The 16,165-nt window shown below is 37.0% G+C and overlaps 5 protein-coding genes across 10 annotated transcripts in view; 2 read left to right on the top strand and 3 right to left on the bottom strand.

Annotated features, from left to right (window-relative positions):
* Positions 1-2,952, bottom strand: part of sli (slit) — a 109,838-nt gene extending 106,886 nt beyond the window's left edge. For all 3 annotated transcript variants that reach the window (XM_008192222.3, XM_008192223.3, XM_008192224.3), the window contains exon 1: positions 2,685-2,952. The gene's annotated coding sequence lies outside the window, so the exon portion shown is untranslated. The remainder of the gene's footprint in view (positions 1-2,684) is intronic.
* Positions 2,953-4,995: 2,043 nt separating this feature from the next.
* On the top strand, positions 4,996-5,690 carry LOC661037 (uncharacterized protein). The gene has a single exon (XM_967226.4). It carries the CDS (start codon positions 5,102-5,104, stop codon positions 5,459-5,461), a length of 360 nt encoding a protein of 119 aa, XP_972319.1. The 5' UTR covers positions 4,996-5,101; the 3' UTR covers positions 5,462-5,690.
* On the bottom strand, positions 5,476-7,146 carry LOC661093 (cytokine receptor-like factor 3). The gene is made up of 5 exons (XM_008192227.3): positions 6,754-7,146; positions 6,417-6,701; positions 5,937-6,365; positions 5,706-5,885; positions 5,476-5,659 (listed from the first exon to the last, which is right to left on the bottom strand). Exons 1-5 carry the CDS (start codon positions 6,973-6,975, stop codon positions 5,501-5,503), a joined length of 1,275 nt encoding a protein of 424 aa, XP_008190449.2. The 5' UTR covers positions 6,976-7,146; the 3' UTR covers positions 5,476-5,500.
* Positions 7,147-7,228: 82 nt separating this feature from the next.
* LOC661198 (uncharacterized protein) lies at positions 7,229-12,027 on the top strand. 4 transcript variants are annotated; one of them, XM_008192225.3, is made up of 8 exons: positions 7,229-7,396; positions 7,992-8,112; positions 8,167-8,270; positions 9,630-9,756; positions 10,347-10,787; positions 10,832-11,141; positions 11,194-11,471; positions 11,522-12,027. In XM_008192225.3, exons 3-8 carry the CDS (start codon positions 8,168-8,170, stop codon positions 11,790-11,792), a joined length of 1,530 nt encoding a protein of 509 aa, XP_008190447.1. In that variant the 5' UTR covers positions 7,229-7,396; positions 7,992-8,112; position 8,167; the 3' UTR covers positions 11,793-12,027. The 4 variants fall into 4 exon arrangements, with proteins under 4 accessions (XP_008190447.1, XP_015832924.1, XP_064212524.1 ...); XM_015977438.2 differs by having other exon boundaries at positions 7,229-7,937; XM_064356454.1 differs by having other exon boundaries at positions 7,229-8,112.
* Positions 12,028-12,029: 2 nt separating this feature from the next.
* LOC661251 (putative helicase mov-10-B.1) lies at positions 12,030-15,854 on the bottom strand. The gene is made up of 16 exons (XM_008192228.3): positions 15,536-15,854; positions 15,378-15,481; positions 15,135-15,243; positions 14,897-15,083; positions 14,716-14,843; positions 14,559-14,668; positions 14,398-14,511; positions 14,238-14,349; positions 14,004-14,188; positions 13,768-13,956; positions 13,440-13,718; positions 12,930-13,392; positions 12,741-12,883; positions 12,570-12,696; positions 12,347-12,523; positions 12,030-12,303 (listed from the first exon to the last, which is right to left on the bottom strand). Exons 1-16 carry the CDS (start codon positions 15,542-15,544, stop codon positions 12,082-12,084), a joined length of 2,658 nt encoding a protein of 885 aa, XP_008190450.2. The 5' UTR covers positions 15,545-15,854; the 3' UTR covers positions 12,030-12,081.
* Between the last annotated feature and the right edge of the window lie 311 nt (positions 15,855-16,165).

Genomic DNA, 16,165 nt, shown 5'->3' with positions numbered 1-16,165 from the left:
TTCCATTCAATACAGAAAACCAAATTATAAATGTAAATGCAATCACCTACTTTAACTAAGACCACCAACGTTTTCTGGAATTCCCACTTTTAGATAAAAAATAAGAATGATAAATTTATTCAGGCAGTAAATTATTAGAAATTAAATTCGCAATAAATTTTAAACTGTTCAGATTTTTATTCATAAATTCGTTTATCAACATTTGAAACAATTGAGGATTTTTGTTGGAAATTTTTTATTAATTATTGAATAATAATAATAATAATAATAATAAAGCCTTTATTAGAAAAAAATGTGAGGAAGCGAATTGCAGCTTATACGGTTGACACAAGATAAATTTTAATGTGAGATTAAATTTGCTGCATAATATTTTTGCCAAACAATGATTCAGCATCAAAAAAATCAAGAAGAATTGAAAAATGTTTTTTCTTGAGTTTCAGTTTGTGTGGTTTTTCAGCTCGGTTTATTAAGGTAATAAATTCAAAAACGTGTTTAAGAAGCTTGAAAAAAGTAAGAATAACTCCTTTTTTGACCAAATTTTGTCATTTTTCAGACTATTCTTGACGAAATTTCGCCCAAAGACTAACTAAATCGAGTGACTTATTTTGTGGATTTTAGACGTTTTTTGAGCAAATCCTGTGAAATAAATGAGTATCTGATTAAAAAATCACGGTAGGCGTTTGTTTATGGACGCGTCATTTTCATTTTTCGTAACTGTAGTAACATTATATCAAATATTAATCTTCGGACCTACAAAAATACAGGGCGTTTTCAAATGGAAATTATCTGATGGTAGGAAAATGAAATATTAATTTCTCTTTTTATAACAATTTATTTTTGTGTTATCAATTATGTAACTTGGACTAAGTAAATACATTTTGCGTCAATTCTGCTGGAGAAATGGTGTCATTGAAATTCTATCGAATACAAGGAAAATTTGTAAATGCCAACACTTATGTAGGCAGAAAGCCTGTAAAGCGTATATTTTGTGAAGAAACAGGCTTGATATAAAATATCGCGAGTGTAAAACGGTCCCGAAGGCAGGAAGCAATACGTGTAGGGCAATAGGAAGGGTGCTCAAGAATTTATATAAACATATAAAACGGCGATGCATTCAGCAGTCAATCGATTTCAATATACCTCCTCCATCGACTTGGCTTCTTTAGCGCCCTAGGGCCATCTTTATCCACACTGAATACCGAAACGGTGCATTTTATTCACTTGGAAGAAGAAAGTCATTACCGGTGAAGCAAAAACAAAAATTTATAAAGCTGCAGACAAGTCTGACAATCGTTTAAAATGATTTATGACTTAGCTAATCTCGATTACTCCGTGGGTCCATGACATTGACACTGGAGGCAAAAAAAGCTAAGCTTTATGTGGAGTAATCTGGCACCAAGTGTTAATTAACTAAGTGGATTAGGGGCATTTTTGAAATGTTTAAATAAGTGCATACCGATGCTTGTTTATTTACTTGTTTATTTGAGGATAAGCATCTTGGTCAAGCCTCAACGTCTCATTCTAAGAGCTTTCAGCAGCGATAATGTCACATTTTACCATATTTAGGAACTAAACCGGCCCCTGAGGCACTTTAAAAACGCGCGTTATACACGTTGAAATTTACAAAAGTCTCCGGGAAAATATTCCTTCGACGGAATGTACATAGCCAGAAGGTGAACAATAACAAACGAACAAAACGCGGGGCCATCATCTAAATATCTTTCAAGAAAGCCTTCGGTTAGTTCAAACACTCATCATTTCGATTGCCTGGAGCTTTAAGGGCGCAAAAAAGTCATGCAAAATTCATGCCAAAATTGACAATCGGCCAAAAAGAGATAATGTTGTATTGTCTATTTCGGGTGTTTCAGCAATTATCAGCCAGCGGGAAATGCACTAATTACTTTTAGCGGATATTTACATAGGCGGTAATTCTAGTTCAGGAACATTAATTTTTGTTTATACTGAGACAGAGTTATTTATGTCATGTTGTGGAAAATGTGGCTATTTACACAAATTACGAATTCCAATTAACTTTAGTTTACGAAAAATTTAAACTTTCCATATTGTTAATTGGCAACTTCTTATCGCACCATCGGCTCACCTGATTGAGCTGTTCTGATTTTACTCGCATGCAAACAAATTGGAAGCGAGTTTGGCTACAGAAAATATAATACAACCAAAAAATCTCATTATAATTTTATCGATCTTATAAAAGTTAATTAAACGCGTTTTCTGTGAAAGGAAAAAGATTTCATGTTTGACGCCAAATGTCTTTATTAACGTTCTAAAAATAAAATTTTATTAAAATGTTTGTATCTAACTACGTACTAATATTTTTAAAATTAAATCACAGTGGGTTGTGACTTCCCTGGCGGCAAGAATAAAAATTAAAATATGTAGTATGGAAATTTTGTTATTGAATTTAAATCATTAAATAATATAAAAACTTATTGGTATTTGTGACTTTTAAATAAAACCAGTTGATAGCGATGCCGCTATAATTATTGAATGATTGAGTAATTACGTAATTAAATAATTTCTTTCTCCCGTACACCTGGATTAAAATATGTGATAATAATCCGAACAATTTGCATTGGAAACATGAAATTACAATAATTACACAAACAATAACCTGTTAACCAATTAATCAAATTAAGCAGACAAAACCTGATCTTTGCATTTACCTGCATTTACGTATCATTAGACGCCATCATAAAAAAATGCCGAGCGTAAAATAAATCAAAACACAAAAATTAATTCGAAAACAAGCGCCAAACAAAAAAAACCTCCCACTAAAACCACAGAACACAACACAATCAAAGCCACGTGAAAGAAAAATTTGTTTTGTTTACGAAAAGATCGCGATACGGCTCTGGAAGCGGAGCGTCCAACCCCAATTTCAACAAACGTCACGACTCGACTGCAGTCCGACGCAAAATCAGCTCACCGTTGTGAAGAACAAGTTCTAAGCGAACAGGGTGGGAGTTCTAGAGCCAACTTGTCTGCGCCGACTGAAATAGGAAATCACCTTTGGAACCACGATGGAACACAAATTATTTGGACTTTAGGTGGTTCTGGGTTCTATTTCAGCAGCTTTTTTCGACAGTTCGCTGATTTGTTAGTAGGTGTCGAAATATTTCCAGTGACACTACTACTGATCGTTAATTTTCAATAATTTTTGGGTTTTTACCCATAATGCATAATGCGCCATATTTCAAAACGAAAGTGGCGTCATGCGGGAGTTACCTTAATGACAATTCTTCCCCAGTTAGGAAAAAAAGTCCAAAATTAAAAAAATAAGTGGACAAAAATGCCGGATATTTTAACGAACCCTTATTGAGACTACAATGTATGAAGTTATTGTTTTTCATGGTGAACGAGTTGTACGTAAGTACCTCTAGCACTTCTCCAACAATTTATCAAGAATAGCACTCAGTCGTTTCCATTGTTGCACTTTTAAATTACTAGAAGTGTCTGCGATTCCATTGACCCGCATCTTTATTGTAGTGTTAGAACAAAGCGCGTTAGAGTCTACTTTTGCAAGACTAAACAATAAAACTAAATACTTTTGAATTAAACTATTCACTTAATGTTGAATAATGCTAATAAGCGTCAAATACATCATTTAGAATACGCAAATATTGAATAATGTGATAGGCGGTAAGAGAGCTCTATTTGAACAAATACTTCAAGCAAGGAAGCGACGTGTGAACTGACTGTATTTGGTATTATTTTTGCGTTTTAATAAGGAGTGGAATCAAAAAGTAAACTAATTATCAATTAAAACAAATCAAATAAAAAATAAAATTCCTCTTTTTTCGCCCATTTGTCCTGTACGTGACTTCACACAAAAAATATTCATCGTGAGTTTTTAATAATGTCAGGAATTAGTTCCAGCAGACTAACCATTCAAAAGTTTTACCACCTGGCTACCATGAGGGATTAGATTTGTGAATGAAAGAGGTTAAATGGATTTGAAACTGCAAACGACTAGTTTGATAAATTTATGGTGGAAGTTACTGAAGGGTACACATTCAAAGCGCTCTGTTTTTTTTAAATAAGTATGCTTTTTATCGGTTAAAGCTCCCGGTTCGTGGGTACATTTTTTTTATCTCTAAACAGATACTGAGTATGTGGAAATATTATTTAATAAGATATTGTACTCATTTTGTTCCTAATTTATTAAAATCGACCGCTTTCGAAAAAAAAACAAAAATTTTTTTGTATACTCCGCGGTACAAGTAGTACCGGACCAATTTTTTTTCCTTAAAAACGTTTTATTTTTCGTTTTGATGAATCACAATGTTTAGGATTAAACCCCTATTAGTAATCAACTAGGAATATTTGCATTTACCTGAGAAAAATTGTAAAAATTTTTTAAAACCTTCGTCTCGTGAATGTCTTCAAAAGGCCATAAAGGAACCACCATCCACAATAAATAACTAGTTGAACACAAACTACAAACGATTATGAACACTTTACAAACTTTTTTAAACGAATTTTAACCGAAATCTTTAGCACAACACGTTTTTAATTAGGATTTAACAGGACCACAAAATATGACAGGTGCAAAAACGGCGGAGGATTACAAGTGCTAACGCGGGAATACCACCAATAGCACCAACCTAACAACAGTACGCACTAAACACCCCGCTCATACGTAGATCCCAGAGATTTCAATGTTTCCAGATTATTTAAAAAAGTCGAATCTATCGCTGGAAAATGTATACCAACAATTTTTTTTATAAATTTTTAATGCCTTGCTACAAATGGTATCAGAAGTTGCCTTAAAACTAAGTGCTTTTTATTTTTTCTTCTTTATTGTCATTTGAAAAAATGGTTTTTGTGTTGTATTTTATATTTTTTGTCACTGACTAATAATTCTTTATATTTTATTTAAAAAAGTGGAAAGGCAATCTAATGAGGTTTATTCAAAATATTGAATAAGAAACATTTTTGCCTAAAACTTGGCAACCAATTATACACAAGGGGCAAAATTGGTGAATGCGCTGTGACGTTTGACTTGCTTAGTTAACCTCTCTTTTAGTAATCAGTTATTTAATTTTTTGAGGGCTGATTTATTTTAATAATAGTATAAAAAATGAGTGCGGACGAGATACGGACAGAGCCGAAGCCGGTGTTCAAAACTGCGTCTTTTTACCACAACTCGAAGTCAAGTGTTAAAAAACGGGCTTGGAAATCTTTGAAGCAAATCATTTCAACCGAAAAGGCACTACCATGGCCCGAAAATGTCGTTCATTACAGCTCCATAAACGCACCTCCTTCATTTAAACCAGCTGAGAAATTCTCAGATTTGTCTGGTCTACCAGCCCCCTACACTGATCCTCAGACAAGACTGAGATTTGCAAATAAGGAAGAATATGCCACGCTTATCGGCCTTCCAATGGATATAACAGCTGGATATTTGGCTTTAAGGGGAGCAAGTAGTATAGTAGGGTAACAAAAACACTCAAGTGTAAAAGATTTTTTATTAAGCGAATCATTCAACCATTATTTTGGTAGCAGGCGATTTTAAAAGTGCGCCAAAATATAATTTATCGGTTTTACTTATTTGCCAGTCGTACGTAACTTGCTTGTTACACGTATCAATACTGACTCGTACTTTGTCATCTTGGATTAATTCACACATAAAGCAAATCTGTAAAATAAATCCTAATTATTTGATTAAATGTGTTTGGTGTTACTTTGAATCCTTTGGCAGCTTCAGGTAACTTGGTAGCCTTCTTTACACCATCAACGTAAATTTCCCCAGTCGAATCAAGAGCAAAATAGCTGTGATCGCCTAACCTTATTTCCTTAATCCCTGCAGCTTCCTTGACCGCAATTAATGCAATCGTAGAACATTTATTATCAATTTCCAAATACTACAAAACAAAGTTGTCAAACCAGTTTTTTTCCGCGTTTTTACAACCTACCGAAAACTCAACAGAATATCCAACGGCAAATTGTGGTCCATCAGACAATAATAAACTCGGCGCATCTTTCACAGGTGTGGCAATTTTATTGTCATCAGCAAAAACAAAATCTCTATTACTGGCCCAAGAAAATGGCTTGATGCTTGTCTTAGTGACTTGGGGCAAAGACCATGGACTCCAGTCACTCGAGCCTTCAAATTTACAACAAACTCTGAAAGAATACAACTGGTTGGGGCGTAAATCCTTGACTAAAAACTGCGTTTCTGTGCCCACATAACAATCGGAAAAATTTATTTCTAAGTGTTTTTCAGATATGACGTCCCCAAATGCTCTCTGGAGACGAAATTCTTGAATATCGACACAGCGCTCATCGTCTACACTTTGCCACTCGACCAGAATTGCGCCAGGTTTTTCAACAGTTTGGCTTATCTGAAGAACAATGCTTATCTAAGAAAATAGTGGTTTAGAAAAAAAAATTACTTGGACTGGAGCAATTCTGGAAACTTCGCCAAACTGGGAGCAAATGTCGAGCAATTCCGACTCTAAATTTGGTTCACAGTGGAATGAAATATAAGGCACTTCTTTGAGCTCTGGAATTGCAGGAAGACTTCCAAGGAAGCTTGATTTTTGACTGAATTCAGCCAAGTTTTCCCTACTACCATTTAACAGAGATTCGCCCTCTTTTATCAATTTCTTGGTCTTTTCAATGTTACTAAAAATATCAGATCTGCTTGCGTCTAAAGGAGCCAAACTTTGTTTCCTCGTCTAAAACGATCAGTCCTTATTTTTAACCAATCAATGAGTTGTTCATACGCACTTTTTGTACTTTTTTAATTAGAATATCCTTACGATTTAATAAAATCTCCGTCAGATTGGTCAAAAGATTGCTAAAAGTGACTTCAATGTTCCTCTCTGTTTCGCTGGAAGTTTCGCAAATTTGGTTTTCCGCATTTTCCAGCTGCTTGTTTAAATTTTCCAAGTGATTTAGGTACGATTTTGCCGCTTTTAATGTTTCCACCACTTCGTTCCTATCACCCATTTTTTAAATGTATCATTTGAGCATAATGATAACCTCGATTTTTGGAAAATTGACGTTTGACGGTTCGAAGGCGTGTCACGCGCTCGAATGTTCTTTGGGTTTAACAAAATAAAAATCGGAAATGAATACAAATTTGGAACTTTTTGAAGAGAGTGATTAAATTTTGTGAAAAAAAAAATGATATTTCAGTATGGGTAATTATTAATTGCGCTCGAAAAAGTGGCCGAGGGCCGAGGGTTTCCCTTGTATGGACTTGAGTGCGCATGCGTGTTCGTGTGTCGTCTGTAGCAGTAATGTCGTCGTTTGGCACATGAAAAATTTCGAAAAATCTCTATAAAAACTTGAAGAGATTATGGTTAGCCGGCCACAAACCTTCGCCGCTAAGTTTGTGAAACGAATGTGATAAATTTCGTTTGGAAAAGTAAGTGTTTTGTTAGTGATAAGTCGCGATTTTATGTGTATTGATTTTGGGTTCGTTGTCCTCGTCGACGGTCGCGTTTTGAGCGCGGGAAATTCAAAGTTGTCGGTTCCGGCGATCGATTTGATCGAATTTGGACGCGTTGCGGACCTGAGTGACTTGTGTGAAGTTGTTCTATTTTTACTGGTGCGGTTCGAGGGAATTGTCGCCAAATTCGGACAGTCCGAACGAACTGGAGAGTGTGACGCTAATCTAACACTATTTTTACCAAATTCCGCCCGGCGCTTCTTTCACGTTGTTTAGATCCAGTTTCAGGTCCTGTTATACGAAAGTTCGCCGGATGCATCTTTTTGACTCGTTGGAGAAAAAAGGATCCATCCTTGCTGCGTGCCTGATGAATGGTTAAGGCTTGAGTGAATGGAGACAGAGTGTGTTTGTTGGCCCTAACAGCAAGCATTTGCACTAACTTTTCTTTGGCAGTAATGTCACTCGACCGAGTTGCCGTTATAAACCACATGGCTTTTGTTGTCGCGTTGGCCATGTGGTGCGTAACATTGGTGGTTTCGGTAACACCTGATAACGCGTGTCGTGATTCTAGTCACCGACGCGCGAACGTACCCCCACGGCCCCATTCTCGGATCTTGGCAGAAAACTACCCCCAGATATACGCGCTCGTTGACTCCCGACGGACTTTTCTGCTACATCTAGCCGGGGGACACGTAAGTCCGCGATTTTTCGATGCTCGCGAAGGATACATGCTCATTTTCCAACAGGATGTCTTCCAGAAGACGGAGTCGCAGCAGAGAACGCTCAAAAAATTCAAACGCCGGGTCCAAACTGAGAATGGACACCAAGCCACAAACACCTAGAATTACAGGTATCCACACTAGTGTAATGCCCCAATGTACTTTTGTGGCCATTTCATTGTTTTCTTACGGTTATTTTATTAAAAAAATGTCAAGGGAATAGTTTTCTGTCCAGAAATAAAACTTTGCGAAGGGGTTAAGGGTGTAACATACAAATACGTACAATTGTTTGCTTCATTATTTATCTGAAAGCAATTCTAATTTACGAACTAACATTGCCAACCTACATGAAAGGTTTTTTAATTTATGATTAATTCTCTATTGTTTGCACCGTTTGTATCCTTGTAATTATGTAATGATCTGTGTATTGAAATTTGCACTTCAAAAGAGAAAATTATGGAATTTTTTTTACAAAGTTATCACAAAACTATTGGCAACCTTGTCATCAGTGATGTACGGAGTCGGATCAAGGATAAGGGACAAATATTTTATTTTTTTATATTCCACATTTAAATTATATTTTTTATACATATTTTTTATATTTTTGAAAAAAAAAGAAAAACTGTCTTTTCCTACTATTTTCCTATTTGTTAATGCAATAAATATTATTAAAATAAATGACACTAACTATTGAAACATGTTTTTTTATGCACCAAACTATACGTTTATTACAAGAAGACGGCACGAAAACACACTGACTGATGTCAAAATGGTCAAAAATGTTACTTTTAGTCCTTTCCGAGAATAAAAGATTCAATTATTTTAAAAACTAAGCAAAATCAATCAACAAAAGCTTAATCAAACAGCATTTCACCTTGAATAAAGTACTAGAGCGCTGAAATAAAGGCAAAAATAATGTTATTTGGTGTATTTTGGGAAAGTTTACCGAAAATTTAGCAAAAAAAGTTTTGTCTTAAAAATCCATCGTAAAGGACCAGTTTTTGCTGCGATTGAATTCAATTGTTATGCTTTAACTGTGGTTTTAAATTAATATTTTGCCAAAAATTAGGCCTAAGCGTTCGAAAATAGCTAAGATTACACCATTTTTTATCTAATTATAAAACAGTTTCCACATGTGCAACTGAAAACAAATAATTAATGCTTATTTATTACCATCGTGTTTTTCCGGATTGCTTAATAGTAACCCTTCCGCCCCTGTTGTTAGCCAAAAAAGTCTCAAAAATATCTCTTTCATTATGCAACAGGTTATTTGGAGTATTTCCAAGGTGACAATTTTTGTTCGTCAGTGCGAAGTGTGTTGTATTATTCATAATAAAGATCAGAGCGAATTTTTTTGAATAAAAAGTGATCAGATCATTGTTGGATGGATTTTTTCCCTATAAATTACTCAATGTAATTATTGTTGTAATTTATGAATTATTAAACTTAATTTAGTAGCAAAGAAAGAAAAAAAAATGCTTTTTTTTCAGATCCTAGTTTACCAGCTGGTCGAAGACGTGAAATTGACACCGTCATGAAAAAGGCACGTGCTTCACCGAATTCTAATGCTTACTGGGATAAGAAGTTACTAGAAGTTGAAGCAAAAGATCCGAATAGGTAAGAGTAACTCTAAGGCTAGTTTTGCGAGTTATTAACTCCTATCCCCAACGAATTTTGATTTTTTTCCAAAGAGGGTGTCATCTACGTTTTTGGAGCACTGAGTACGAATTTGAAATGCGTTTTAAGTTTTATTAGGGGGATTTTGAGAAAAATACCGGTGATTTTGAGGGTTTTTATTAACATTTTTGTTAAGTAAAAAAATCACAAAAGTAAAGTGCTGTTTTTGGGTAGCATCCAAATTTGTAATAGATGTGGTGTTTCTAACGATCTTGTTTTCTCGTATAATTATTTTCTACCAAATTTCACTTACTATGAGAAAAATCATAGGTACTGTATACATTTCTGAATTGGCGTTTTAAAATTTTGAACTAAAAAGAGTTCTAATGAATGATGAACTGTTAACATATTACACAAGGATGTATGATGAAAAAATATTATACAATAGGGCATTATTACGTAGGTAATTATTTCAGAATTTCTTAGACAAGGTGATAATGTTTTTGCAATAGTTATTTTCGTTGCGATTTGCTTAAAATGCCTCCAGTAAAAATAAAATTCAGCGCTTGTGACAAACGACGGTTTCTTAGGTGGCGCCACAGCGGCTACAAATCTCTGTACATCGACGGTTCTTCATCGCCGTCATCAGGCCACCGCAGCCGTTCCCGATCTCCGACCGGTCGTAGATCGCCTCCTCGCCGTTCGCCAGTTCGTCGTTCTCCAGTTTCTCGCCGTTCGCCTCGTTCTCCAATCGCTCGCCGATCGCCTCGTTCGCCGCCGCCGCGTCGTTCTCCCCTAGGTCGCAGGTCACCGATTTCGCGTCGTTCGCCCGCCGCTTATAGCCGATCGCCGGTCGGTCGTCGTTCGCCGCCTCCAGCAACGCGTTCTCGACCTGCTCGACCTCGTTCGCCGCCGCCACACAAAGCTTCCGGTTCTGGACGACGCTCAGCTTCAGCGAGTTCAATCAGCAGCTGTTCGGACGATTCGTGTTCGGTGTGTTCGCCCAAGAATCACCGCCATCCGAGATCGAGGTAAGCGATTGATTTTTCAAGTGTTTGTTGTAAAGTGGTGGCAGATCTCGTTCGTTTTCGGTGCCACGATCTCGCAAAGGGCAGACGAAAACGGCGTCACCGGCGCTCAAGTCTCGAGTCCGTCCTAGACCTCCGTCGCCGTCTCCATCGCCTCCGAGGCGGATGCCGAGGCCGATGACGCCGCCGCCAGCAAGGAAGCCGCAAAAGACGAGCTCGTCGGATAGACCGACGGATCCGAGGAGGCAGCCGCCGCCGCCAAGGCCGCGAGGGAGGACTGGAGAGGTGATTGATGTGACGGGGGTGAAGCCGCCCATGAAACCGGCGAGGAAACCGAAGGAGAAAGGATCTGAACCAGTGATAAAAACTGTCATGGAATTTTTCTCTTTAAAATCGACTGTGGTTGTAGGTTTTGTTAACTAGGATTAAAAAAGAGAGGACGAAGAAGAGAACAGGGTCGCCGGGAGAGTCTTCAGGCTCGGAAGATAGCGATACTTCTTCGACTTCACCAATCGTTGCCACCACAAGATTGACTTTGTCGGAAAGGTTTGGGAAAATCGCTCAGTGGAGTGCCGATAGGGAAAGGCGTGATATTGAAAATATGAGAATTACAAAGACAGGAGGTGATCTCAAGGTTATGATAGAAGGGGAGGATTATATTTATGGAAGTCCGCCTCGAAGATATAGGTAAATAAATAAAAATTACGAAAGTTTCGAATGTGCTATTGCTTTTATAGTTTGTCGCCAGTTCCGGCCGGTCATTATCCGGACGAACTTCTATCATCGGGTCCCTCAAGACTGGCAGCTTGGGACGATGTTAGAGTCCGATATCAGTATTATAAAGATCTCGGATATCTTCGAGACTTGTCGTTAGATGATTACATCAAGTGGGAAGAATGGTGGTATAAATATCAAGATTGGCTTACTAACGAAAGGCATTACGAACATTGGCTTAGTACTCAAAGACGGCGCAGGAAACGACTTCCTGCCACGCAAAGATTGAACTAAGACATATATTAAGAGATTTAAGGGTTTACGACATAGTGACAAGAACAACTGGTTATGTGATAACTTTAATTTTTGCTGTTTGACATATCTCTAAGTTAGGTAAGTATCCTTATAATTTTTTATTTTGTTATTATGATCATTGATTATTTCAAATAATTTATTGTATTCTTTTCCTTTTTTAACTGTACATTACTGTAATTGTCTGAAGTTAACTTGAATAAAATAAGGTAGCGCCGGTTGTTGTTTCACTGGTAAAGTTTATTAAAGGTATCAGATTATAAAAAATGTATTATCTATGGTATTGATCATCTTTACTCTTGAATCGCTTTGTCCTTTTAACGACCCCAGTCTTGAACACATTACTGGAGTTTTCCAATTGATGTCCAAAGCAAGTGTCATGTTCCTCGCATGCCTGTATAAACCTATTCCACTTGTGATCAGTCCTCAAGACTGGTGTGTTTCCAATGACAATTAATTTACTGATCGCTCGTGTGATTGCTACGTTGAATCGCTACAACACGGTGTTAAAGCAGAACTTGTCTAACTACCCTTACCTGATCATTCTTCACAAAACCCAAATTATATTTACGGTCATGTAATAGTAAGGAATGTTGTGCTCTCACTGTACTAATTATTATGATGCGTTTCTCGCGGCCTTGGAAAGATTCAGTTGTGCCAACCTCCACTTCTTGATATCCTTTATACATTAATTCTTCTTTGATTTTAAAAACCTGTAACAGAGACTTAGACAAGAAAATGAACGTAGTTACACAATACTTGACGTTTGTACGGTGTGACCACTCCGATTTGATCTAATCTCACTTTGTATGCTTCCGCAAGGGGTAGGTTTACTAAAGCCTTTACATATTTCGCAACCATTTCAGCTTCCGGTAAATTGAAAAAACTAGAATATTTTTTGAAAAATGCGCAATAAAAATGGTATTATACCTTGGCGACGACCCTTCTTTTTGTTCTTTCGCACTAATGGCACACATTTCAATCGCTTGACCATTATTGTTACACGATGATACTATTTTTGCATAAATCGGTATGTTTGCGATTGGGTCCTGTAGTGCGATTCTGGACACTGGCTGAAAAGTTCACAGTGCAAACCAATCGAGATGCAAGCGAATTTACCTTTAATAAATCATCGTAGAACAAATTGTTCGGAATTTCTAAAATTCGGGGATGTGACCTGAAATTTAACCTGAGCATGGTTATAAAATTCGTGTCGTAGTTTCTGGTAGTGCGGTTGAGTTGGTAGACTTCAAATTCCATCAATCGTTCCAATAGTGATTTCCCCAAACCGAACTTTTCGGCTGATTTTGTTACCATTGGCCCCAACTGTTTGGGATCTCCTGCTAGGACCACTTGTTTACCAACGCCAGCAAGTGCAATTGCAATATCGGATTCAGGTTCGCTGGCTTGAGCCGCCTCGTCGATGAAAACACAGTCAGGGCGATAGCCTGTGGCGTAGCGACCGATAAGAGTTAGGGTTGTAACCACAATTCGGTACGACAGGAGCCGATCAATTACAACTCTTGTAAATTCGTCGTCTTCCATATTACTGTATTCTTTCAAATCCTCGGTCATAGTGGTTCTGAAAATACCTCGATATTTGAAAAACTCGTAACGTGTTTAGCGAACCTCTCCCTAGTGGTAGAATTGATTCGGATCAATTCCTCTGTGGTACAGTGCGGCATAAGTTTTGTTGCTAGCATGTCACACGCGGAATTTGCTGGGGCGCACACCAGTATCCGCTTTTTTGTGCGTTTTTTAATCTGTAAGATGGCTTCGACGATAGTCACGGTTTTGCCAGTCCCAGGAGGCCCAAAAACGATGTAAGGAATGTCCTGAATGTTATTTACGATTTTATCTACTGCATTTTTTTGTTCCGGGTTTTGTGCAATCGTCTTATTAAACAATCTGAAATTTCGCTGATTACCAAGTGATTATTCAAGTATTATTAGCTTACGTTGAGTTATCTAAGTTATGTGCATTTGCCGACCTTGGAAGTCTTCTCTCAACAGGAAAAAGTTTTGCGACTAAGCCTGATGATACGATTTTATCGACGGCCGCATGCATTCTCTCGAAGGCTAACCGACTCAACATAAACGCAACATCTAATTCAATGTCTGGGTTTTCGCGAATGTACTCCAGTAATCTAAAGGTGTTACTAATTATTTTGTTCGGTTAATTATTGCCAAGTACTCATTGTCCACGTGCGATATTTCCACAGTTTTTTCGTTAACTGCTCCAACAAATCCCTTGTAGGCAGTGTGGTCGTTTGTTATCCTGATCTTTATAAAATCACCCACTATGACAGACGGCCGTTTTTCAGCTAAACCAGGTACCGTAAGAATTAAGACGTCGTCATCTCTTAAACTCATTGTCACCTATTAGTAAGACCGGTAAGAAAATAATCACAAAGTGAGTGAAACTTACTCCTTGCATGTTGAACTTCATGAGCATCAGAGCTTGCGCTCTTTCTTCCAACCACAAGACCACGTGCCAAAAACGGTTGTAATTCTCTCTTGTTAACTGGGCAACAAGTCGGCTATATACATTCGATTATGTAAATAATTCGCTCAAATATTTTTTTTACCTGAGAGTATTCAAAGTTTCCTCTTCAGTTACCGTCATCCCACTATAAGCTCCAATACCGTATGTCAAAATCTTGATATATTTTCCAGGAATTGGGTATTTGTCTTTATAGGGGCTTAAATTTTTGTTTTATTGCTTTTTACTGTCTTTGGGTACACTTACAGTTCTTTAGTTGTTGGAACGGTCTTGGTGACCTCTTTCCAAGGCTGGGATGTAAATGGACTCTTACCCTTCTTTTCATCTTTTTCGCCTTGTGATTGAACTAATGTGAGCTTAAATCGATTTTAATATTGGCTCAGTGTTGTTATTTTTAACTTACAAAAGACCGCACTATTGTGAAGCTTTCCTTTTTGCTCTCGGTTTGGATATCGCAAGTTAGAGGGATTTTGTAGCTGGCTCTGGCTAATATGTCTGTTTGAAATACCACTTTAAAGGTATACTGTTCACCTGAATTTTGACACAGTTAGCTGTAATAATTCGTACAAACTGTAGTTTTAAACCTGGCTGAAGCAATATAAAACTACGTTCGTCATCGCCAAAGACATGTGGATGTTTAGTTGTAAAATAAGACGAAGGATGTATTATGTCTGTGCTTGTAATGTAAACAGGGTCGTCTTTTTTCGCATTTTGGATCGTGCATTTGTATGTTATTGTGCTGTTATGCAATCTTAGCTGCTCTGGAGTGACCTGAAATGTGGCATTTTTCGCACACATACACTATTTTAAAGAAAATTGTACCTTCGTTGTGTACTTTCCCTTGTAATATTTAAAATCAATCTGAAAGTTATTTATGGGTTCTGGGGCTACATTTAGGCGAATACCGTGCCTATCACTTATCAGAGCTTTTCTGTAAAGGTTTTAATGAATATTTGCAATTGTTTAGCTACGGAATAGATTTTCCGTGATAGATAATAGTTTTATCAATCCCAGCATTTTTAAAATGTAAATGTATTTAATATTTTTGGCGCATTAGCCACGTACCTATACTCATTATAGCTCCATTTCGCGAAATAAAATCGATGATTCAGTGTTTGATTGTGCTGGTTGTCTTGCCTAAACTCATGGCAAATGGGACACCGTAATTCCTTTAAAACAAAGTCGTCTGAGCGAATTCAACAAGTTGTTTTTGCGCGACTTACCTCATCCATTGCGTCTAAAGGACTCAGGGGAATCCCTCTCTTTCACAGGTGAAGTACATACATGGACTAACAAACACTACAAATTGTGTGACGCAAACTAAAGTCGATCACGAACGATTTAGTCGAATCGTGATAACAAAATAAGTGCGATAAAAATGAAAGATATCACAATGTTCACACTCAAACAATCTAAATACATTCTTAATGAAACGAAACAAGTTACAACCGCTACGTGAAATTTCACTTAGTTCACACTAACTACAATTATTTCATGCATACTCTACCGCTAAGTCGATAACTGCGCTCATGTGCAAGTTTTTCTTTATGTAAATTCAATGTCATCATGTGTGTTGAAATGCTGGTTGCCTCTTGACTGCTCATTTCCTTATTAAAAATTAAAGTGCAGTAATGCACACTTTATGCATGTATCAATAATTTGTTATTTTTGTAGTTTTGACCTCAATGTGTAAGAGCAGGTTACTTATTGTCAAGCCATCGAAACAAGCTCATATTAATTATTAATTGTTATCAAATGTCTTGTTTGTCTGATTCATACTGTTATTTATGAAATTTATAACTCGTTCGTTCGTTTATTAATTTTTTTTATTACATTTAAAATTAATAGTATAT

The sequence above is a fragment of the Tribolium castaneum genome, chromosome 4, assembly GCF_031307605.1.
Source record: "Tribolium castaneum strain GA2 chromosome 4, icTriCast1.1, whole genome shotgun sequence".
In the NCBI taxonomy this organism is placed as follows: Eukaryota; Metazoa; Arthropoda; class Insecta; order Coleoptera; family Tenebrionidae; genus Tribolium; species Tribolium castaneum.
The sequence above is the reverse complement of the archived record's forward strand: the minus strand, read 5'-3'. Positions and strand labels throughout refer to the sequence as shown.